Here is a 24,178-nt window from a genome sequence, read left to right as displayed (position 1 = left end):
AAGCATTTATATTAACTTTCCTGTTTCCTTCCTTACATGCACTGCAACCATTAAGGATGTAGCCTATTCATGTACGTATGTCTTTTAATAATATGTTACATTTTTGTGCAGTTAAACAGGCCTAGATTCATAAGGACATAAGGACATTTTTTTAAATACAGGGCATGGATTTGAGTACATTTTTTATGTGATATTAGTAGGCTTACTTCTTCTCATAAATTAATAATCTAAACACTTCTTCCTTAACTAAGAATAATAATCACCTCACTAACAAACTGACTTTCACAAGCTAAGTTGAAGTCATAGTTTTTCCCCACTATCAGCCTATATTTTAAATCAGCTTTTGTGAGGAACTTTTGTTTTGTGTTGATCTTGGTGCCCCCTGTAGACAAAGAGGCAGACCTACCTCTTCAGGACACTAGTGACAGCCTTTGTTTACTTTTTCACATAAAAAGAAATCACAGTGAGTGCATTGTATATTTTTTATGTGAAAAAGTAAACAAAGGCTGTCGGCAGCGTGCTGTTGATCACCTTGTTAATCAATCATCTTCTTGATGGTCGTGTTTGCTTCGCTGGCTCAGAAGAGACATCAATATTGATGATTTCTGTCTGTGTCCCAACAAGTTTAACTTTATACCTGACTGATGCTATTAACTATGGAAGTCCACTTTGCCATTTCGTTTTCGAGTTGGTTTGAATTATGATCACTTCTTAGCACGGCAAGTTTGAAAACAAAAAAGCCAAAGACCTTTTCGTTTTCATTTGAATTATGTCATACAATATGCATACATAGAGAGTAAAAGTATAATGCAAACTGGATGACTGAATGTTCATTTTAAATATAGGTCAAATAATGCACCTATAATCTGAAAATTAAAACGTGTTTCTTTTAATGTATTTTCATTTTTAAATTAGCTTTTTCATTTGAATTATGATTATACATTTAGCGGGGCATTTTTTGAAAATGATAAAGCAAATGTCATTTTCTTCTTCATTTTAATTTAGTCAAAGAATGTGCATTTTTGAAGTTGAAAACTAAAGTTCAAATTAGATAAATTAATCATCATTTTATTTTTGAGTCAAATAATACACTCATATTCTGAAAATTAAAAAGCATTTCTGTTAATGCATTTGAATTTTCCAAATTAGCTTTATCATTTGAATTTTGATCAGTAATCGCTTCCATAATTAACCGTGTGCATACATTCACCGACCACTAGGGGGCAGCACGATCAAACTGAGCGTGAGAACTGTTGATGTTAACTCCCACAGTCCTCTTTATCAAGCAGAGTTTAACGGTCACTGTCAGTCAGACACCAGACCTGTGCCACACTGCGGTCTCTCAGTCTGTTACTACAGCTATGAAAAACCTCCATTTTCAGGATTTCTTCTGGGTAAGTGTCTACTGCTGTGGTTTTAGATTTAAAAAAAAAAAAAAAAGAAGTTAATATTTGTGCTGAATATTGGCAGGAATGTTATTCTGTATCGCTCCATTTCACTTTAGGTTGTCTTTCTTTTTGACTAATGCTCCATCTCTCTTTGTGGGTTTCAAAACTATTAAAAGTGTTAATATTACATTTTATATTGAAGTATAGGCGCGTTACATTATGTCTAGAATATCATACCTATGACAAGACGTAAGTAAAATAAACCTCAAGTATTAAAAGTAAAACAGGTGAATAGGCTACTTACTATATTTTGTTATTAGTTGAATAACTTGTGCAGGGATGTAAAAGTTGCATTTTATGGTCTTAGTCATTATCAACTAATCATACGTTTTTGGTATTGAATCAGAAGTAGTCTATGTAGCCCAAAAACTATAAAGTTACTAAAAAAAAGTAAAGTAAAAAGTGGTGTATTGTAAAGTAGCATAGAAAATGGGATACTCACTAAAGTCGTAGTAAGCCAAATCCAGTAGTTTTTAAGTGCAATACTTAAAATAACAAAAACCCTATCATAACACAACTACCTTTATATTCAAATTAATTCCTAGAGTCAAATCTAATGTATTTAACAGCACAATAACCTTGCTTTATTATCACTTTAAAGAGATATAAAGTCAGTTATCTACTGATTTGAACATCTCCATGGTTACTGTATGTTGATTATATGATGTTGCTCTCCTCAGCTTACCTTAATTGTGGAGAAGTTATGAGCAAAACATCAATTTAACACTCTGTGTTACTGTGATCTTAATGTTAAAGCATATGATTATGTCTGAGTGTAGAGCAGATTTTGATCAGTTTAAGTGTGAATCCACTCCAGACATTTGTATCATTGAATATCTCTATATTGCCAGGGCATTGAATCTAACAGAGTATCTCCAAATGTACCACATTTTTAATCCATAGAGGATAATCAGAATGAAATATTTTCCATCTTGCTGACAGAACTCTGACTTGACCAGCACCGGTGGCTATGATGCGATCATTCAGTATCTCAATGATGGCAAGAGGACGTGCAAGGAGGTGGAGGAGTTCATGAAAGCGAGGTAATACCATGTTCTATGTGAGGGTGTAACCAGGACCAACGGCCCCTGTAGTGGGTTTTATAAAGTTTATTTGAATTTGAAGATATTCTTGTGTAAGTTCTGATCTGTTCCAGGTCATCAAGACTGTACACTGGCTCTGAATTTGTGGTAGTTCTTATCATGCGTTAACTAGGCAGCAATGCTTAAAGGCATAATAAAGGTTACGGCTAGTGATACGAACAGGGTGATAAAGTTCAGTTTGTAGGCTCTTGTGGGCTGTCTTCTTGGTTTTGATCACAATCACAGTGAACTTTATTCGTGCAGCAGTATTTAGAATAGGTGATATGAAAAAAACAGTTACTTATATTTTCAGTGATTGACATAGTACGGGTAAGTGAACAAAAGTCAGATAAGGACAGAAGAAGAAAAGTAAAAAAAAAAAAAAAGGAGGAATGTGAAATATAGAATTTGTAGAGTCATTATAGTAGAAAGTTGCACGATGTATTAGTGAAAGAGATATTATACCTCCATAGTGTCAATTGATATGGAGCAATTAATGAAAGCAATGCGAAAAGGTTAAACATTTCTACGTGAGGAGGAAGTTGTTCACATAGTTGAAGGGCCAGGTTAGGGTTGAGGGGTTTTATCATCTCATCACAGAACATAAAGTACAAAGAAATGATCAACAGCTGGTCACCGTTCAGGTGTTTTAAAATCTGTTATATCTAAACATGTCATGACAGCACTGAAAGCCAGGAAACATTCTCATTAACTTTAAAGGCAGCAGTATAGAATTTGTTTAGAATTTGAATTTGAATTGTAGTTTGATATTCTGATCAGAAGAGTTTTTCTACCTTTATAATGCAATCTACTAGAAGACCAGCATTTACTCCTGCACACTATTGTTGCATGATAGAAGAATTACAGCAATTAATTTATCTGGAAAAGTTGACTATATTACAGTCCTGTAGCAGCCTGATTTTGATCTGTTCTATAATAGAGTCATACAAATGTTTTGATTTCCTCCTTCCTCTTGAGATTCGTTATCTGACCTCCTCTCTCCCCCTCTCTCTCTCTCTAACTCTACCTCTCTCACTTCCTCTCTCTCTCTTTCTCTGTCTCTTGCATGGGAAACATAAATTGCCAAAGCAAGTGTGCAAATAAAACACAAAATGAAGTATGATAAAATAATAACACAAAGTTAAGTATTAAAAAAACAGAGCTGTGCACTGTTGCAGTATTACAAAAGCATTTAGTCATATAACCAGTTGGTGTTTTGATTAACAATACAAATTGAAAATGTAACGTTGCTAATGATTTAATATATACAAATAACTGTAAACAACTTAAGAAAAAAAGATTAAAGTAAAAGTGGGGATGCACCGATATTATCTCTGTTGACAGACATCCGCAAATAATAACCCATGAACCGATGTCAGTAGCCGAAGTTTATTTGTTGTGCCAAATCAATTTAATTCTGGGATCTAGTGCATGTAACTCCTGACTCAGAGAAGAGGTTTTTTTTTTTTATTGGGCAGAGGGAGTCACCTGTTGAACAAACTCTGACTTGTTTCCATCGTCAAACATGAGAGAAAATGTTGGCAGTGTGCGAGACTTACTCAAAAAGAAGTCATGAAACAAACATTGTTGTTGGAATCGGCCCTGATTGTCCCAATCGTTACATCTCTAGTAAAACGAGTGTAAAAAGGATTTTTAGTTTCCTCCTTTGTTATGTTTGTTCAGTTATATACAGAGATGAGTAGTGCAGAAGCAGATGACTGGTGCCGTGATACACAGTTGCTCACACAGTATTGTTCAGGCTGGTTTTGTGCTGATAGACGCTCTTCTCCAGCTACAACAACTCACATAATGTGCTGCTGTGTTTTGCTCATTGACCTACTACACACTGCAGCTACGGATGGTTTTGGTCTTTGCTCATATTTCGTATGCTTTTTTGCGTGTGTGAGTTAAGTGTCTCTAATGACCTGGTATACTTTCTCGCTCTCTCTCTGTTGAGTGATTGAAGTTAGTTTTGACCCACCCTTTCAAAATTTTAAACTTGGGCTGGAATTGTGTCAGGCAACCCCTGAGTCAGAAAAGGGTTTTGTATTATGTTGAACTAAAATTCAAGCAACTTTAAGGAAAGTTTGTTGGCACATTACAAACTTAAGGGAAACACTGCGCAATAGCCCTCCACACACACAAATACACACACACATGAACGCACGCACGCATGCACGCACGCACACAAGCAACTATACTTATGTAGCACGTGAGGATATTACATAATAACGTAACTGAAAGTATCCTCATTTTAGCATGTGAAGTTTTTACAAAGGTTTCCAAAATATCGCAACAACAGCCACAAAATCTACATTCTGGACTCGTGCTTGAAATACCATGTGGTTAAAAAAAAACAAGAAAACCAAAATATAAAGACCATTCAAATATTTATGTTTGACTTATGTGGATAAGAATGCAAATAAAGGAAATGTTTTGAATTCATATAATGTATAGTGTAGATGTATTGGCAGAGGGGGGAGGAGAGCTTTGGACTTGATATTGCATTTATTCCTATCAAAATAAGAATATAGGAATTTACTCAATGTTGTTTTTGGTCAGTGATGTAAAAATGCATTCATTAATATGCACCAAACAGCGCACAGATACTTGTACTGTTACACAGAAAGGCCTTGTCGTGTTTTCCTTTAAATTGCACGGTGTCAGCTGAGTGTCTGATGGCCCTGTTTACTTCCTGAATCGGAAGACACAACACTATGACAGTAAGAGAAAGTGGGGTCAGTGTAACTAGAATGGATCCCGTGTCTTGTCTTGTTCCACACACATAGGGTCTAGATTTTTACTGACAATGTAATCTCATCGATAATAGATAAATGGTAAATAGGACCGGAGCTCGTATAGCGCTTTTCTTTTTTGTTTTCTGACTAACTGATAAGTGCTCATAGTGGATCAGTCTGGACCAGAATTCCTCCCCTCTGTGATCTGTTTGGGAATATTCTTTAAATTTCCTAATTTTAGAATCTGTTAGCAGTTTATACACATTCAATTATTTGTTCAAATATTCAGGAATGTAGTTGTACACACGTTAAACATTGAATGTTTTCTTTTATGAATGTACAGAATTTGTCAGTCAGGACAAAGTTTGCGTCAGCTTCAGTTGCAGGTTCTGGTTCAGGTTCTTCATTACCTGAATTTGCACCCATAGGTAGATTTTTTTTTGCAGAGCCAGCACGATCGACATCCGTAATGACACACAGATGACAAAACAGACTGTTATTTGTTATTGTTTCATTATACAAATAAAATGGAATTTAGTATGAAAATTTATGACATCTGTTTCTAAAAGTGTCCACTGGCTGATAGTGATGACTAACCCCGTGTCCGTACATGTAAACTAGATCATCAGCATCACTGATAACATGTAAATGAAACTGCAGTGTCTCAGCTAAAGGCGTCCTTTGTTTGAGCTGTGTGTCATGGACTCTTTTTGTTTCTTCCAGGGCGTCAATTGAAGAGAAGTACGCTAAAGATCTCCTGGGTTTGTCTAAGAAGGTGTGTGGACACAATGAGATGAAGTAAGTGACCTCTGCGCTGAGATGTGGTTGTTATTTCTCTTTTGTGAACAGATCTTTATACAGAGTCTGTCTTTGCAGCAGTGACATGCTGCTGACCTCAACTAAGGGCTTAAGTCCTTGTCACAGCAGCAGCAGCAGCAGCAGCAGCAGCAGCCATGGGTACGAATCCAATCTCGGGCTCTTCTGCATTTCAGCCGCCGCTCTCCCCTCCTAACATTTCCTGTCTCTCTTAAGCTCCCCCCCCCCCCCCCCCCCGCCCGCCATGTGCAACACAAAAGAGAGGTCAAGCGACATTTACAGTCTCGACATCAAGCTTGGGAAAATGTGCAAAAGTTTGAAAGCAGAAATGAAGATTGCATTATTTTGTGTTCTGCAGTTTCTTTATGTTGTAGTCTGTCAGGTTGTATGTAGACATGGTGTGTCTATGTCAGCAAGACTAGTTCCCATTCTGTCTGTGGTTACACTCAGTGCAACTGCGCTGCTGCTTCTGTTTAGAGGTGTTGATTATGTAGGAAGAGGAAGGAAGACTAATGGGGGAGGGTAACAAAAGAGTACTCACTTCATATAGATATCAGAAAAATCATTCACTTTGAGACGATTCTAGTAAAATGCAAACGATATCAATACGTGTTTCTACGTACCATGGCAACAAAAAGTCAGAGTTACTACATTTCTTGTTTTCTAACCACCAGAATATGCAGGCTGACTTCTGCACACTGTCTTAATTATGCATATCTGTAATCTAGAGAGTGCTCTTCCTAATTTGCACGAGGCAACTTTTAGTTAAAAATATGACTCAAGATCTGGAGTGTTTTTTTGTTTTTGTTTTTAAAGCTTTGGTACTTTTCTTCACTAGTGATTATTAAAATAAAGGTATAGTATCAATTTGAAATTACCAAAAATGTAAAGGCTAAACATAAATATGTGAATTTTTTTGTTGGATTAAGAAGGTTTCAAGAAGTCGTGAAGTCAACAGCATGAATCATGGGAAACCTGTTTTTCAGTCTAACAAGAATGTTATGTGCATTTAAAACATTTTTTAATGTTTGATTACATGCCAGCAGACTTTTCACGACCTACTGTATGTTTGCACTTTGCTATGTTTCTCAGCACATAACTGCTGCCTCGTGCCACTCTTTAGAACATCGCTCCTTGGTGGTCAGAAACTCCACAGATAAACGTTAATATCCTCTGCATGTTGTGTGTCGTGGAAAAGGTCTACTGGATGTTTTCAAGTTCAGTGGTATACTCATCTAATGCAGAGTTTGTAATCTTCTTTTCTTTTTCTTCATAGCACATTAAAAAGATCCCTGGATGTGTTCAAATTACGTAAGTGCCTGATATGTTTACTGTCATTGAACTGTTGTGATATCCTTTGTGTTCCAGTTTATTCTTCTCAGACAATAAACCACATTTTTAACCCTCGCAGAGACTGAACACGTGAGTCTGTCACACCTACAGCTGGCACAGAGCATGAGGGACGAGGCCAAGAAACTGGAAGACTTCAGAGAAAAACAGAAAGAAGCCAGGAAAAAGGTTGTCAGTTTGATCCTGCAGCACTTTGATGCTGCTATGGAGCAGCCTCTTTGGAACACATGTTTGGTTTCTGACTAAATACGATGCATGTGATTCCAGATTGAACAGCAGATGGATGCTTTCCACAAACAGAAGTCCTCTCAGTTCAAGAAGACAATGGATGTGAGTACAAAATAAAAACAGGTCTGAAGTTCAGAGTTAATCATCATGGACTCTTAATGGAATCATTTTTAGTTCAAGGACTCCTTTTCCTTCACACATTTTTATTTTCTCTTCCTTGTTTTGTTTTTCGAGAAGCTGAGCTGGTTAGCCTTTGGACACATGCAGAAGTAAAGAGTAATTTACCTGACAAACTAAAGACAAAATGTTGTTTTTCTATTCAAAGGTCTAACAGTGTTTGTTGATTTTAAAACCAGAAAACCAGAAGTAGTTGAGTAAAGTGGTCCTGGCTGATTCTAATGGGAGACGTGTCAGAGGGGTTTCAGTTGTGATGTGAAAACTGTGAAAATGCTCATCCCTTCTCTGTTCTTCCTCTTTGGTGGGGGAAGTTCAGCTGGCCAGTCTGGGAAGCGAACCACAGGGCAACATTTAGTACCATTAATGTTTTAAAAGAAGAAGTGCTTGTCATGCTCTGTACAAAGGATCTGAAGTGGATTGATTTGATCCTGACTTTGTCCCCAGACAAAGAAGACGTACGAGCAGAAGTGCCGAGATAAAGAAGAAGCAGATCAGAACGTGAATCGTAACACCAACACCAACAACACAAAGCACATAGAGAAGGTAACATAATAACAGTGAAGCACGATTTATAGTTTGGACAAAGCATGGATCACTGCCTTTGGTTCTGCTAAAAGGTCATGCTTTGAGCTCATTCCTGTCCATACTTATGTGCGAATTCGTCAGTCATCCCCTAAAGTTTAATGTCAGTCTATCAACAAGACGATCAATGCCCTTATTTGGAAAGTTGTTTACACATACTCAGTTGTTGAGGCCTCTTATCAAGTGAAATAGTGACTGCACCGTTTTAACCATTCCTGTTTTAAGATTTGTTACCTTTTTTTTTTTTTTTAAGATTTATTTTTGGGCTTTTTGTGCCTTTAATGGAGAGATAGGACAGTGGATAGAGTAGGACATCAGGGAGAGAGAGAGAGAGAGTGGGGAATGACATGCGGGAAAGGAGCCACAGGTGGGATTCGATCCTGGACCGCCCGCTTGGAGGACTATGGCCTCCATACATGGGGCCCCTTTTTTTTTTTTTTAAAACAAGCTATTTAAAGACATCATGTGGGAATCATTAAAATTGTTATAGACATTTTACCGCTTAGTTTCTGACATTTGTCCAACTAAACAGTTTTAAGATGTTGACTCTTTCTTCCAGAAGATTTGAACCCCATATATTTTACCCCAAAAAGGAACGCTGCATCGAAAGTGTTGATTTCAATATGCGTTACGGTATCTCATGACAACTACAAGGCCCGTGTTCAAATTGTGTTCCCCCTGATCATCTTTAGCTAACATACACAGAGAAACCAGATTAGAAAATACTGATCTGATCTTCTTCATGTAGTGCTAATCTCTTCTTTTTCGTCATCTTTCAGCTCTACTCAAAAGCACAACAAGCAAAACAGAACGCAGAAGAAGCAGGTACATTTTTCAAAATAAAACCTGCCATGCACATCTTTACAATGTCCTGTTTGTTTTATTTTGAGACGTGGCCTTAAACTGGACTACGGCTGCGTTCACACTGCAGCTAAAAGGGACCTGAATCCGACCTTGTGACTCATAATTGATATTTTTTTACAGATTTTTATGACCGAGTGAACAGCACAAGTCACAGGGAATCTGATCTTATCAAATCAGATTTGGGATACTTTCATATGTAGACCCCCACAGGAGTCTGATCCAGGCCACGTTTAAAAAGCAACGTGAACAACCAAACAAAAAAAAACAGATCCGAGCAAAAAAATCTTAAACTAAGCATTAAGGCTGAACGCAGCTCAGACTGGGGTAATGAAGCACTTTTTGAGACTTTTTACATTTTGCTTCCATTCACGCTTACATTGTCTACATCAATGGCTGTGAACCACCATGCAAGGAGGGAAAATTTAGTTATTTATGTCTCTGTGTTTTGTCTAAAAACACTTCAACACGTGTCAGTCAGTCCATCTCTGGCGAGACTTAAGTATCTCTTTGGTAATGTAAACCTTGTGTGCCATCATTAAGTTCACATATGTGGTTTAAAGGGACATTTCTTAAGAGCAATTTGATGAATAGCAATTAAACTGAACACACACTTTTACATAAAGGATACCTCAAATAATAAAAAAGTGCCATCATCTAGTTGAGGTTGAAATCTTCCAGTACTTTGATTTAAAACCAAATACCAGTAGAACTAATGACATTAGCATAAGCATGTTAGCACAACTGCTACAACAAGCACATGAGACTGGCCTGGTTGTTAGCCCACAGTGTGATTTATGATCGATTAAGACTCTTTTTTTAACTGATCTATCTTGACCGTTAGACAGGTTATACCAGCAGAATGTGAAGACAATGGGAAAGGTCACAGATGATTGGTTGAAGGAACACATGAAGGCCTGTGAGGTAAGACTTTAAGAGACTTCACACTCCAGAAGTTCAAAACCAACACACATTTACTTTTTTTCCCCCTTCTACAGATGTTTGAAAAACAGGCAATGGAGCGTATTAACTTTCTTAGGAACGCGGTTTGGACTCACCTCAACCAGCTTTCCCTGCAGTGTGTGTCCAGTGATGAGGTAAGGCCTGCATTTGCAGTAATATAAAGCTGATATAATCAATATTCTTCTATAAACAAAGGATGTGAAAATGGCCCCTTCTAATGAAAAACCCCAAATTTGCCAGCGCTGCAAAATGAAGCCAATGTAGAAGTGCAAAACAGCCGCAATCCCTCGAGTGACCACTTGAGGCAGGCTACAAAAAAGCCAAGGAATCTCTATTCGAGCCGATAACAAAGTGCCCACTTTTTACAGCAGTAATAAACAGGTTTACAGCGTGATGCAAAAAAGTTGTGGTTTCCTTAGCTCATTTCCTTATTGGTAACAACTGTACAGGGGGGAAGTAATATTTTAATAACTCATCTGTTTTAATTATAATAACGATAAGACTTTTGCATAATTTGGCCATTGACTAACAGCTGGGCGTGTTGTTGTGGTTTGCCAGAAGGCTAGAGACTGGCTTCAACTCCACATTCTTGCCTGATACTAGATTGACCAAAAGCTAAAGGCAGCTCTATGTGGACTATTTCTTTCATTCAGCTTATTGTTTTCTGTTTACTTAAGTTTTTTCCCCTTGTTGTTCTCTTTTTCTCTCTCAGTAGTTTTTTTTTTAATGCATTTGCTATAACAACCTATTGTTACAGTACCAGCAGTTTGCTGCTCACTGGTGAACATGGTCGAGCATTCAGCAATGAAAAAAAGATTGTGACGCATTCAGGGAAAACCAAAAAACAGAAAGTAGAGCCAAATGTTGGGCACAAGTCTTTCAAAGAAGGCTGGTATTTCTCAGTTTCTGCTTGATGTATGAATAGCGAACTATGTGAAAAAAAATCGTTCAGGATTTGAGTCATCCGCTAACTAAGAATAGCGTACCTTTAAACATACGGCTATGTTAAACTCTGACCTTGATTTTACCCTATCTTTTTTGTTCTTTGTGTGCACATAGCTGTATGAGGAAGTGAGGAAGTCGCTGGAACAGTGTGATGTCCAGGAAGACATTGAACACTTTGTGAACCTCAGGCGGACCGGTGACAAACCACCAAGTAGGAATCCAGGGATACTCATTTACAAAATTAACGATTAACCAGAGGAAGGTTATTATAACGCACACAAAACAAACAGGCAACATAACTTGAACGCTATCTGTCTTCCGCTCAAACAGCTCCAGTTGTGTATGAGAATTTCTACAGCGGTCAGAGAACCCCAATCGGAGGTCCTCCGCCTCGAATGCCTCCACCAATCATCAGGTAAAAAAAGAGATGGATTCTAGGAGAAGCTGTCACCTGCCTGTTTATCCACCCTCAGTTCAGAATGTCAGCCACGTCTTTGGTATATTTTGGCTCTAACTGGCTGTACTGTTTTTTTTTTTTTTTTTCTGAATTGCAGGCGGGGGCCATTACCTGATCCAACAAACAACAGTAGGGGTAAGTTTTAGTTTTTTACTTGTGTGTGTGTTTTTTACTGTGTATATTCAGTGTGGGGATTAGAGCTTGTGGTTTTACCATTAACTTTATCACTGCTGCACACTTCTGCTTTTCAAACTAAACCACTAAAACAATTGTTTCCTTTGATTTCAGATAATAATGTCTACTCAACGGTGCAGGACGCAGGGTACAGTCTTATTGAGTACTAACACACACAGATCAGCTGGTGGATTTATTGTACTCCCTGTGCAGTGCTGGAGCTTTGTTATAGACATAAAGGACACTCAAGTCTCGTCACTTCCTCTTTTGTGATTTCCTGTAAAGATACCAGATGGAAATGAATGTCATTATTGTGTGAATTCATCTGTTAAGGGGAGGTCAGGGTCCCCCCCCAAAAAAAAAAAATCAAGAATAGCAGTTTTATAAACAGAGATAGCTTTATGTTCTTGTGTGTATTTTTAAAATCAAAACATGCATTCAGGACTAGTGCTCAGTATTTCAATGTAAAGGACATTCTGTGAAAACAAAATGGCTAAAACTGAGAAGCAAATAACAGTGCTATCAAGTACTGAATATATATAAAAGTTATTTTTAATATCCAGATTTATTAGATATTTATAACCCACATACCTGTATTTATATTGTGCGAGGCCTATTCTTCTACATACCTACTTCTGAATGTACCTTCACTTCTGTATACTTTATGAAGCAACACTCTTTATACTTTGAATTCATATGTTAAACATAAAATGTTGCGTCATCTGCATACAAGTTGTCATTTCCTCTTGAATGTGAGTGAAGCATGTCCGCTAACAGTAAAGTTGTGGTTGGATGTGAAGACTCTGACACTTTCTCACTTTTTCTTTGCTAAAGTCCGGTTTGTTGTCTTTCAACATGCATCCTGCAACATTTTGTACATCTTGCCGTGTAGCATTGTTTTCTATTGTAAGGAAGTTGAGTGCGAGGTGGACCTTGAAGTCATTTAATTGCTTATTGTTGATGATTTCACAGGTTGTTGTTGTTTTTGGAGGACTTCAGAACTGCTGTTAAACTTTGCACTTTGATTTTGCTGTATCTGTTAAGAGCACAATCATGTGTAGACATTTCTGGAAATGTGACTTATTTTGAAACTGCAGAGGGGAAGAGGGATTAAACAGCATTTCACTGTGCAACTGACCTGCTGTTGGTTTTGTAATAATAAATTGACTGTTTATCCATTTTCTCTTTCTCTTATTTCTTGGATAATTCCTAACTGGTCAAGTGTCAAACACAAAATCATTTCAATGTGAGACTTTTCCTTCCTTGAAATGTTGATTTCAAATCACATTTCTTACTTCCCTGTTAACTTAAAGGGGACATATTGTGAAAAATCCACTTTTACAGATTTTGTGAACAAATATTCGGGTAACCTGAGTGTCTACCGACCAACAAAATGTGAAATAAATCCAACCAGTCCGTTGTTTGTGGTCTGCATAAGTCTTACAACACAGAGAAAAATGCTACGTTTCAAATTTGTTCTACTTGTGACATCACAGTGGGATTTCGGTAAAAGAAAAAATACCCTTCCCCCTGGTATCTCCACCCATGGACTCCACCCCCAGCCTTGAGCAAAACTTTTGTGCAGGTCTGCCATTTTTATTCTTACTAGTGAAGGAGTTTTGTTTACCGGGAAAACTCGGGGGGGGGGGGGAGGCTCATTACATTTAAAGAGACACACACATCAAAACGCAGCATTCTGAGAGAGCTGGAAACAAACCTCCTCTGGTGCTTGATTCATGTTATATTTTGACCAAAGCACAGCACAGATGTTTCATTTAGACCACAGGGGACTGTTTTAAATGGGGGAAAAAAAGGGGTATAATATGTCCTCTTTAAGCTATTTAGATACATGCACTCCTGAAAATTTCTTAAGATTTCATGACAGCCTGCCCCTAAAATCTTCCTGAGTTGTTTGTTCACACATGTCAATCATAGCGTCAGAAGGGCTCTCTTAATGCTATGTGTATATGGACTTATTCACAGAATCATTGAAGGAGTCCATAAGAGCATACTGTCCAGCAGAAAAGAGACTGAATCTCACTCACGATACATTTTCCTGAATATTTTCAGAAGTGTTCACACATCAGGAGGAAATATTTACTGTGAATTTGCATGGAAAATTCTACTAGAGGCCAGTAGGAAATATTCCAGATGAAGTTGGGTTAAAAAAATGTGGCCATTTGCTTTCACACTGTGGCTCACCCTAAAAAACGTCTGTAGTTTTCGGCATGTGTGAAAAACATTAAACTTTGCAACATTTCTAGATATGGAATATATTACTTCCATGAGGAGAATGATAACCACATCACAATGACATGTTTTAATAAAATGTATACACTTTTATTCCATCACCTTTGACAGCATAGTTTTCTCTTAATGTGTTCAGATTTCAGCATGCACTTTAAGCATTACATTATGATACAGTCCACCTCAATGTGAGTAAGAGTTCCTGATATCGATCAGTTCACCTTAGTCTGCTGGGGATGTCCATCCTGCAAAATCAGAGCAAGAGAAGAGGAAGCATTTTTGTCCCCAGGACTACGGGACACAGAGGTCTGAGGATTGTGTGAGGAAAAAAACAAAAAAAAGTACTGGTCTGCAGGTTCTTCAGTGGCAGTCAGGTTCTTTTGTGGTCCAATATCACACAGAGTGCTCTGATTGGATCAGATCCAGGATCAGCTGGATGGTCCTTTCGCCTAAAAAAAAACAGATGGAGACAGATAGGTTCAATTATTTTCTCCTGTGATTTATATTTGCAGACTTGTTATATTAAGTGTGATTTAGGAATCTTCACACAAAATATGAAGTAATCCATCATTTAATTTTCAACCACTGCTAGCTGGACCTTTGTACTCTTTAGAGAGCAAATGAAGGTCCCTCTATTATTTTGCTCAACCTGATTATGTCTAGATTAGCAGCACAACTATAGCCATGTTAACACACATATTGATCTTTTTTTATTTGTATTTGATGCAGCCTACTCTGAAGTAAATGCTGTTTCTCTGTATTAGAGAGCTCTAGTTTACCTTCCAGATTCATCCTGGGGTTCTCCAGCTTCTTTTCAAGCAAAGTGTCCATTAGCTTTCTCAATTGTTTGAAGATGACACCAATCCGTACGGGAGCCTTTAAGGGTCAAACACATAGACCAAATTAGAAAAAAAAAAGAATCACTTTGGTTGGAATGCAAAGTTTAGCTTGCAAGAACACAACTGCTGTTGCTTCTGACCTGAAAGTGAATCCATCCGTCGAGTGTGATGAGCCTCTCTCTGTGCAGAATGTCGATGTCACCTCCAAACAGCAGCAAGGGGAAAGGAGGAATCAGGGTGGTGTCCCGCAGGTAGATCTTAGTGTACTTCACCTGTAGAAAAAAACCCACTTTTTTTGGTTTGTTTTTTTTGGACAAACATGACTAACAGACAAGCAGATATAACACAACACACATACACACACACACATTCTTCACCCTTACCTTCTCCTGGTACAGAAGCCACCCGTGGGTCTGCAGGTTGCGGTTCACTGACGAGGGGTGGACCTGAGCTTTACCCTGAGGTGTCTCCACCGTACAGACCACACGCTCCAGAACGTCCACAGACGGGGTGCACAAGACCCGGCCCACGCTGTCGTACAGCCCGGCCGTCAGCACTGCGTTCAGGACGGAGATCTGCTGCCTTGACAGCTTCGGCGCCTGCGGCTTGGAGCGAGATGAGGAGGAGGAGGAGGAGCGAGACGACCAGAAACCCACCTGCTCCATCATCCTCATCAGCTCATGCTTCACATCCTGGAGAAAAGATGGTTTGTTGTCGTGTCAAACACAAAGGATCAGACAGGCAGGGGAAGAGAAACATTTTTTTAAAGCACTTAACAGAGAATCCTGTGTTACCTCTATTGTAATGAGAGCTGTACGGTTGAGGAAGTGTTTCCTACAGTAGGACATTTCTGTTCTGTCAATCTGTGAGTTCTTCCACCTAACAGGATGAATAAAAAAAAAAGGGCATCAGAAAGTGAAGACAAACACTGAGATATTCGGAATCATAGTTAGTTTTAAAGATGATCTTTTAGGCCTTTATTTGATGGAGAGATGGGAAATATGGGGCGAGAGAGTGGAGAATGTCATGCACTGAATAGCGTCAGGGCGGGAGTTGGTCCTGTGACCATTGCAATACTTAATCCAGATATGCTCCTTTATGAAAAGGAAACAGAAGCCGTGTTGAAAGTCTTTACCCGAGATATGCATTGTATATTGTCAGGTGATCCGAGTTTGCGACTGCCAGAGCAGCTTTGGCCAGGTTGGCTTCGTCCTTCCTGTTCATCGGTGTGGAGAAAGGAGACTTCTCATTGATGGCTGCTGCAATGGTTGCCTGGAAACAAAAGTCATGGAGAGTAATGAGCCTATAAATCATAAAGAAGATTTATAATTTGGAGTAACACAGAAACATTCTCACACGGTTTCTGAGAATTGTAGTGAAAGTGTTTGTTTTGGGAATACTGAGGCAGTGAGACTCACTATGGGCTCCAGGCAGCCGAGGATGGCGCCATAGATGAGCATCTTGCCGATCTTCACATTTACAGGTAGACTGGCCAGGTGGTGTCCCAGGGGAGTGAGGGTGTGATCGTTGGGGTGACACGCTCCGATCTTCCTCAGCAGGTTGACGGCGTTGCTGACAGACTGCGGCAGAGGAGGATCCAGGGCCCGGCTCAGGAAGTCCTCTGGGGAGCCATACTGGCATTTCTACATGAGGTTAGGGGAGACAATCAGGGAATGGGGGGGGGGGGGGGGGGGGGTTGAATTAAACATTTAATAACAGAGGCTTTAGTAGTTTCAAAATTCAGTAGACGGTCAACATTTTGCCGTTGTGGAAATCTTGAATACCATAATATGAAGGCAGAGCTCCTCCAGTGGGACCCTCAGTATCTCTGGGATGGAGTAATCCATGAAGGCATTAAACCTGAGGACACAGGATTAGTGAAGAGCTGAACAGATCAGATTGAACTAAACCAGGACTCGTGCACGTGTTTGTTTAATCGTCAGATGGGCGTCAACGCTCTCCGTACCTGAATTTTGGGTAAAGTCTGAAGCAGAAGCCGTTTTTCACTCGTCCCGCTCTGCCCTGCCTCTGGAGGGCGCTCGCTTTGGAAACAAAAGTCTCCACCAGAGAACTCATCTGGCTGCTCTCGTGGTACCTGAACAACACATGAGGAATAGCTCAAGTCGACTAGAATTAGAATTAGAATAATCCATGCTACGTTGGTCCAGAGGAGAACATCATCAACTACTGGACGGATGGCCATCAAACTTGGTAAAGTAATGATGTATCACAATGATTTCATCACCCTCAGACTTTGACTGCAGCGCCACCATGAGGATGGAATGATTTTCATGAGAGAAATCTATCTATCTATAGACAGCTGTAGTGGAAAAATACTATCTGTCTGTTGCCTTCGTCTGACCTTAAAAGATTAGGATGTCCGCGTGTCATTTAGCAATTAGAAACTGTTTCTCTGTATGGCCTCGGTCTGTATCTCCAACAGGGACACTCCTCAGGATCTGGGTGCAGCATGACCCTAAATCAGTGCCCTCCGGACAAAAAGGAGTTTCTGTTGGTGTTCCTCTGTACCAGGTGCCTTATAGAAAGAAGCTCGCATAGAAAAATCACCGGGCAAACTAGCAGAAGGCGTAGTCACGAGGGCAAGCTGAAACCAATGACGATGTATCACTCATGTATATGCAAAATACCTACACCCTGTGAAAGTATAAATATGCTCTGCAACCTGGACCGCCCCGGGAAATCTTTGATGCACTTGTGACTGATGTTACTTTTGTAGCTGATTACCCCTTTTGCAAAAGAACTTTTTTACTATATGCAATAAAATACACAAAGACAAAAGACTTTGACTTGAGATCTTTCATTACCAACAGAAAAATCCACAACACAGCCTAAAGCTTTTTCTTTTCTTCTTTTTTTAAGCATCCGACAATTGAATGCATTTCAGGGCTTAAGTCAGACAGGAACGAGATCTAGTAGTCAACTTTCCATGGAGAGCAGAAGTCTGTTTTTTTTTCTCCTTAATATAAATAATACATAAACAACAGTTTGAATTGCAATAGATTCCTGGTCAAATTTGTGATCCCTTACTTGTTTTCTTTCGTCTTTCCAGTGTCGATCACAAACACAACGTCAGGAATAGTCACACCTGTCTCAGCGATGTTGGTCGACAAAACGATCTAAAAGAGATTGAAGGACACAAATTCAACGTATTTGTCCGGTCGCATCGTTTTATTTGAATAGAGAACCGAAATCTTATTCTCTTCATATAAGAGGCAAAATAAGTAGATGAATTGTGAGATAGTTTTATGCAACATTAAAATGATCAAATATACTGAATCATCAACTGTGACTGTTTTCTTTTCTTATGTCTCTATGCTTGGACCACACATTCTTTGAAGTACCTTTCTGATTCCAGCAGGTGGCACTGTAAAGGCAGCAGACTGGTCCTTCGAAGACAGAGTCGAGTGAAGGGCAACAATTTTGTACCTGAAAGAGGACAAATAAAAAAGAAATGAAAGGTTTCTGTGTCTCACCATTTGTCCTATTTTTCAGGGGTGTGTATTGGCTTACATAGAATTACTTGAGTATGTGTAAGTCACCTGTTTTTGTCCTTGAACCTCTTGTCTGAAGTGAGCAGGTCAAAGAGCTGCTGAATGTGGGCCAGACCCGGGAGAAACACGAGGACGGCTCCTTCCACTTTCACAAATTGTGGAGATTTGTCTGTCAGCAAAGAGGAAAATAGAAACGTAAAGCACGTATAAAACAAGACCTAAACATGTACATATGAACATTTGTGTTTTTTTTTGTTTTTTTTACCTAGGTAGTCAATGAGGTCCACCAGTAAGTCCATGTTGATCTTATTGGGGTTCATGTGCTGCAGCACATGCCGAGTTCTGCTGCTAAAGTGGTCCAGATCTGGACCCAGGTCCCAGCCTGAAGAGGAGTCCCTCACGATAACCTCCTAGAACAGAAAAAAAGCACGTTACATACACATATAAAATAACTATTACCACATATTCACACTGCAGAGGGCCAAGTTACCTGGTGCTGTGACGTCTTTCCACCTTTTAGTGTGACGGAGATGCTGACCTCCTCTTCATCTTCTAGAATTTTCTGGCTGTACTCCGAGTCTTTTTCCAGGACGTAGCCAATCTCCTCCACGATGTCCTCCAAGTGTGACACCTAGAATCAAAACCAACAGCAGCTGATTCTCCTGCTTCGTCCTAGTCAACGAACGTTCTAGGTTTCCATTCAAAACATGAATAGATGTAGTTGAATTTTGGATTTTCTTCACAAGTAGATTCTCTCACATCAACTGGGAAAGTCCGGCCAGGGATGGAGATCACGGGGCAGCGGTTGAAGTAGTTGGAGAACTTGTCACAGTCCACTGTAGCGCTCATGAGGATCAGCTGCAGGTCGGATCTCCTCATAACAACATCTTTCAGGATGGTTAACAGGAAGTCTGACTGCACGCTGCGCTCATGGACCTGAAAAAGATGAACGTTTGAATGTCAGGGAAGATGATGGACGTTAAATATTAAATAAAGCAATTGATTAAAAAACAGTGTGTGGGTTATTAGATTAAAAAAAAAGGTACTTTTTTTATGACAAATAACATCTGTCGTACTTTATGAATCTGAGGGTTAGCAATTAAACTTCTAAGATGGCATCACCCAGGGGTTTCAGGACATTTAGAATCTGCAGATCCTGTGTTGGATGCAGAACGGTGAGAGTACCTCGTCTACTATGATGTGAGTGAGGGAGCTGAGGTGTCTGTCATGCTGTAGTTTCCTAAGCAGAACTCCAGTTGTACAGTACAGCAGGCGGGTCCACTCCCCGGACTGATTCTCCATACGAATCTGGTATCCACACGGCGACGACTAAAAACAAGATTTAAACAAAAAAACATGAGGATTAACACATAAATCAGCTTACATGATCATTTATACAAAAAACTAAGCACAAGGTTTTATATTAAATTGAAAGATTCTCTGTAAAAAAAAAAAAAAAAAAGTGCTTTCACCTTGGATCCCGGTCCGTCCTCGCACCCCAGCTCCTGGCTGACTCTGCAGGCCAGGCTCATGGCAGAGATCCTGCGTGGCTGTGTCACGACAATGTTGCACGGTTTCGCTTCTTTGCCTCCTGTTAACAGCTCCTCCAAGAGGAACTGAGGAATCTGGGTGCTCTTCCCGCTGCCCGTCTCACCTGCCACCACCACCACAGGGTGGCGCTGCAGAGCCTCCAGGACCCGGTGCCGGTGTTGGAAGACTGGAAGCTTCTCTCGCTCTACCTTAAAAGGTAAAAAAGAAAAAAGGTATTTAATTACTTTGAGGTAGCTTTCATCTTGAATAACAAATCATCTTCATCATGGTAGATTTGACTTCACTTCAGTGGATTTACCTGCAGTTTTTGAGCCAGTGAGGACTTCTTCAGCTTCTTCAGGAGCTCTCTGGACGCCTCAAGTGCCGCTTCCCTCCTCGCTCCTCTTTTCTCGCTCTTGTCCTCCTGTTCCTCTCCTCCCTCCCCCATATCAAGACCAGCCAGGTTTTCCCAGGACTCCTCAGGCTCTTCGTCCATGGCGCTACCCTGCCCCAGCTGGCCACTGGATCCAGACTCCTGCCCTTGGTTCTGGTTCTGCTGCTGCTTGAGTCTGGTCAGAAGTCGGGAGATGAACTGGTCTCTGGGTTTGTTGGCGGCAGTGCGGCTCTCTTCCTGCTGCTGCTGCTCGCTGTCTCTCCACTCGAGCCACACGTCTCTGTAGGTGGGAGGGAGGAGCTGGTGCACCGACTGAGACGGGGGAAATTGAGAGGGGATGTGTGAGTGATTTATCAGAGAATGTAAACGTGCGGTCAAGCTGCAAAGCACATGTACTACCTGTCCTTTAATCAGAGTGTAGAGGGCCAGTGTGGCTGCTAGGTGTTGAGCCTGCATGCTGTCCTCAGTCAGGATTGTTGGACAGACTTCAAGGGCATCATCAGGCCTCTGAACTCGCACCCTGATGGATGCAGAGACATCAAATGTGTCAGAATTTAGTCACAAGTCAACATTACAACCGCCCATTTTCGGCCCGGCGCATTTTCGGCAGATAGCTGTTCATCATGAGTCTGGTTTTGTCCAAGATTTTTGCCTCTTAAAAGGACGTTTTTTTTCTTAACTGCTAAATGCTAAATGTTGCTAAGTGCTGTTATAAAAAAAAAAAAAAAAAAAACAGGTAAAATTGAATGAAAGAGGCCCCTGACTTCTGTAGTGTGCAGCACTGATTTGAATTTACAGTTTGTCTTCGTAAACAAAACAAAAAAAAGAGCAGAGAAAAATGCAAACACACTTACTTGCACCTCCAGTATTTACCAGCAGCGACCTTGTGAAAAGCGGGCGCCGGACTCTTGGGCAGGTTTTTTCGGACCCAGTCTATGAGAAACTGTTTGGGGGACTTGCCAGTCCAGCTGCGGGCCGTGTAGTCGAAGTTACGAATGTCTTTTGGTTCATTCTTTTTCACGACTGCAAAGGGGAAAAAAATCACAAAACAATGATCAAAACCTATAAATCCCTACGTTTCATCACAAGTGGATGTCATATATAGTATTACAGTACTATAAAGTATATCTAGATTGGATTGTAGCATTACAACTTAAAGGTACAGTACGTTATGTTTTATGTTCACTAAATGTTAAAAAGCTTTAAAAGCATGTTTTAGTTAATTCTTATTAAACACTTTGAATTTAACTTTGCCTGAATAATGTTTCTCTGTCAGACGAACCTTTCTCTGCAGGAGGAGCCTTCTCAGCTTGTTCAAACAGGTTAAAGCTCAGGTCCTCTTTGTCTTCACTCACACGAGGTGTTTTCTTCTCCTTTTGAGGCGCGTCTACCACTTTTAAAGCTGGATTGAACATAGGGTGGGACTCCATTTGCTTCATTTCTACAATGAGAAAATACATTCGCTCTCTATTAATATAAAAAAAACAAAAAACAATGAGTCTTAATTAATTGTCGAATCTCTAAATCCAGCAGTGAGAGAACGCTCACCTTGCTGTATGATGCGGATCCTGTCCTGCGCCATCCTCTGGCCCTGCTTGTCACCTTTTGACTTTGAAGTAACTGCCATTTCTTTGGCGTCATACAGTTGAGCAGTAAGGATCAAATACCTGTCATTCTACACGGAAAGAAAATGAAAGAGCAGACCGCGACGTCATTATAAGACTTAAGAAATGTTGCTTATCTTTCCTTTCTATCATTTCGTAAAAAATCTTCATCAACCGTAGGTGCACTCACCGGATCAAACTTTTCGTCCAATTCTGGATTGCGTGCAGCCTTCCTCCCTCCTACTTCCTCCTCCTCCTCCTCCTCTTCTTCATCACTGCTCTGCTCTGCGTACCTTAAAATCCAGTCCTTCATACTGGCAGCTTCATCCTTTTCTGTGGTCTGAGAAAGAACACACTCTCTAGGTTTAATTGAGTGCCAAAGAAAATGTACGACTCTCTCGCCACCTGACGTTTACATGGATACACACACACGCACCTTGGCTGTCTCTTTGCGGGTGTTGATTGGTGCTATGGGGCTTTGTTCTGCGGGTTTCTGTTGAGCCGGCGGCTGATACTTGGGCCTGCTCTTCTGATTCTCCTCCTGCAACTGCTGGCTAAAACCCTCAGGCAGCTCCTCTGTTTCATGTAGAACACATTTGAGGAGTCACAGTTTTTGACAGTCCAGTGTCCTCGAGAGCTTTACGAGACGGTCACACTGTATTTTGCATGCTGACGTTTTTTAGTTACCATCTTTGAGGTTGAGGCAGAGCCAGTCGAGGGCAGAGAGGAGATCCCCTCCGTACAGCACACTACTCTTCATCGCCTCTTCGATGTGTTCCCTCTTAAAGTTGAACCTCTGCAGAGCTGTGTACAGGTCCTGCAGGCACACGCGAAGACAACAGTCACCCGAATGCAACCTCGAGTCATGGTGTATTATTGACATGAAGAGTCAGGGATGATTTTTGTATTCACCAGCAACTTCTTGCTCGTTAGCCTGCCTGATATCGGCCCTTTGTCTCCATTCTCCTCTCTGAAGTCATTGATCAGTTTGATGATCTTTCTCTCCAGGTCAGCTTGGATAGCGACCTGCGTGATGGCGTCCAATCACATTTTATTTCAGCATGGAACGTTTGCAAGCGGCTCGTCAACAACAGGTCACACAGACGCAATAATTACCTGGCATGCAGAGACACAAGTTATTGAAGCAGAGACTTACTTTAAGTATAGATTTGTCTGACACTCCACTTGTGTCGACCTGGGAAGTGTTGGCAAGACTGTAGGTCTTTGGAGCTAAGGGAAGGGGGAAAAAAAAAAAGTAATGATGTCAGTGAAGAGCAACATGTTAATGACAAGCAAGATTTTATGTTCATGTTATGTGATAATAATAATAATAATAATAATAATAATAATAATAATAATAGACTTTATTTGGCATGGACATCACAGATACATTGGACGAACCACGAAAACAATTAAGATAGGCAATAAAACAGAGAAAACAATAAGGAGAGAATAAATAAATAGACATAAAGCGTAGAGCAAAGGCAGCATGATCAAACAATAAACCAGTCAGAAGCTGTTCATGCGAGCTGGTGTTTTGATTTTAGCTGTTAAAAGCATTACTGTTGCTCTCTAATTGTATGCCAGTGGGCAGAGAGTTAAATAGTTTTGCCCCCTTTGCAGGAGAAAGCAGACTGGCCAAAAGATGTCTTGTGGGTTGATGGGTTATGTCTTCTTATATCTGATTATTTAAGTCTATCTGCAGAGATGTGTTGGTGAAGGTGATCTGTCATGAAATCAAACTAGGAAAGAGATGACAGTAGTAGGCTGTGTGTTGATATGTGACAAAACAGCTTGATTCGGGGTTTTTGCAGTAAAATATGCCCAATGGTTTTTGAAAGGTAACACGCTTAACAGAAATATTCAAGACAAGTCAGGGTGATTCTTAGCATCCATCACCTCCACCTTTTGAACACAACGTCACACCATGATTGTTTATGCGTCTGACTAGTTCAGGGATTTCTTGTAATAATTAAATCCGCAGTCAGCCAATAAGAACACATTCGACCTTTAGGCTTGTTTTCTTTCGCTGGTTTGCTCGGTTTGTTGCCGGTTGGCTGTTTTTTCGGGTCTTCCGCCACGCCGTTGTCCGGTGCAGCGGCGCTGGCCGGGGCTCCCTGCGCCGCCGCCGATTTCTTCTTCTTTCCCCCCATGACGTCACCAGGACTCGGCTCGTCTCGCGGCTCCTCTATCTCACTTTTCTCATCGGCAACGCGCTAAACTGTGATGGT

General features: G+C 40.3%; 2 protein-coding genes across 2 annotated transcripts; one reads left to right on the top strand and one right to left on the bottom strand.

The window, feature by feature from the left end:
• Positions 1 to 1,269: 1,269 nt before the first annotated feature.
• On the top strand, positions 1,270 to 13,000 carry pstpip2 (proline-serine-threonine phosphatase interacting protein 2). The gene is made up of 14 exons (XM_061060845.1): positions 1,270 to 1,394; positions 2,391 to 2,491; positions 5,992 to 6,066; positions 7,361 to 7,395; positions 7,496 to 7,602; positions 7,702 to 7,764; positions 8,284 to 8,382; positions 9,201 to 9,246; positions 10,127 to 10,206; positions 10,281 to 10,379; positions 11,305 to 11,401; positions 11,521 to 11,605; positions 11,745 to 11,782; positions 11,936 to 13,000. Exons 1-14 carry the CDS (start codon positions 1,362 to 1,364, stop codon positions 11,989 to 11,991), a joined length of 1,014 nt encoding a protein of 337 aa, XP_060916828.1. The 5' UTR covers positions 1,270 to 1,361; the 3' UTR covers positions 11,992 to 13,000.
• Positions 13,001 to 14,126: 1,126 nt separating this feature from the next.
• dhx29 (DEAH (Asp-Glu-Ala-His) box polypeptide 29) lies at positions 14,127 to 24,148 on the bottom strand. Its single transcript, XM_061060770.1, has 28 exons — positions 23,956 to 24,148; positions 23,104 to 23,177; positions 22,860 to 22,973; positions 22,635 to 22,764; positions 22,384 to 22,523; positions 22,138 to 22,287; positions 21,892 to 22,018; positions 21,626 to 21,784; positions 21,198 to 21,366; positions 20,743 to 20,863; positions 20,269 to 20,655; positions 19,892 to 20,158; positions 19,605 to 19,748; positions 19,179 to 19,355; positions 18,910 to 19,050; positions 18,685 to 18,829; positions 18,468 to 18,588; positions 18,270 to 18,354; positions 17,956 to 18,044; positions 16,874 to 17,002; positions 16,692 to 16,767; positions 16,326 to 16,550; positions 16,043 to 16,179; positions 15,702 to 15,786; positions 15,291 to 15,599; positions 15,048 to 15,179; positions 14,848 to 14,944; positions 14,127 to 14,517 (listed from the first exon to the last, which is right to left on the bottom strand). Exons 1-28 carry the CDS (start codon positions 24,098 to 24,100, stop codon positions 14,462 to 14,464), a joined length of 4,131 nt encoding a protein of 1,376 aa, XP_060916753.1. The 5' UTR covers positions 24,101 to 24,148; the 3' UTR covers positions 14,127 to 14,461.
• Positions 24,149 to 24,178: the final 30 nt, after the last annotated feature.

Source organism: Labrus mixtus, chromosome 17 (genome assembly GCF_963584025.1).
Source record: "Labrus mixtus chromosome 17, fLabMix1.1, whole genome shotgun sequence".
NCBI classification, from domain to species: Eukaryota; Metazoa; Chordata; class Actinopteri; order Labriformes; family Labridae; genus Labrus; species Labrus mixtus.
Note: the sequence above shows the minus strand (reverse complement) of the source record. Positions and strands in the feature narration are given on the sequence as shown.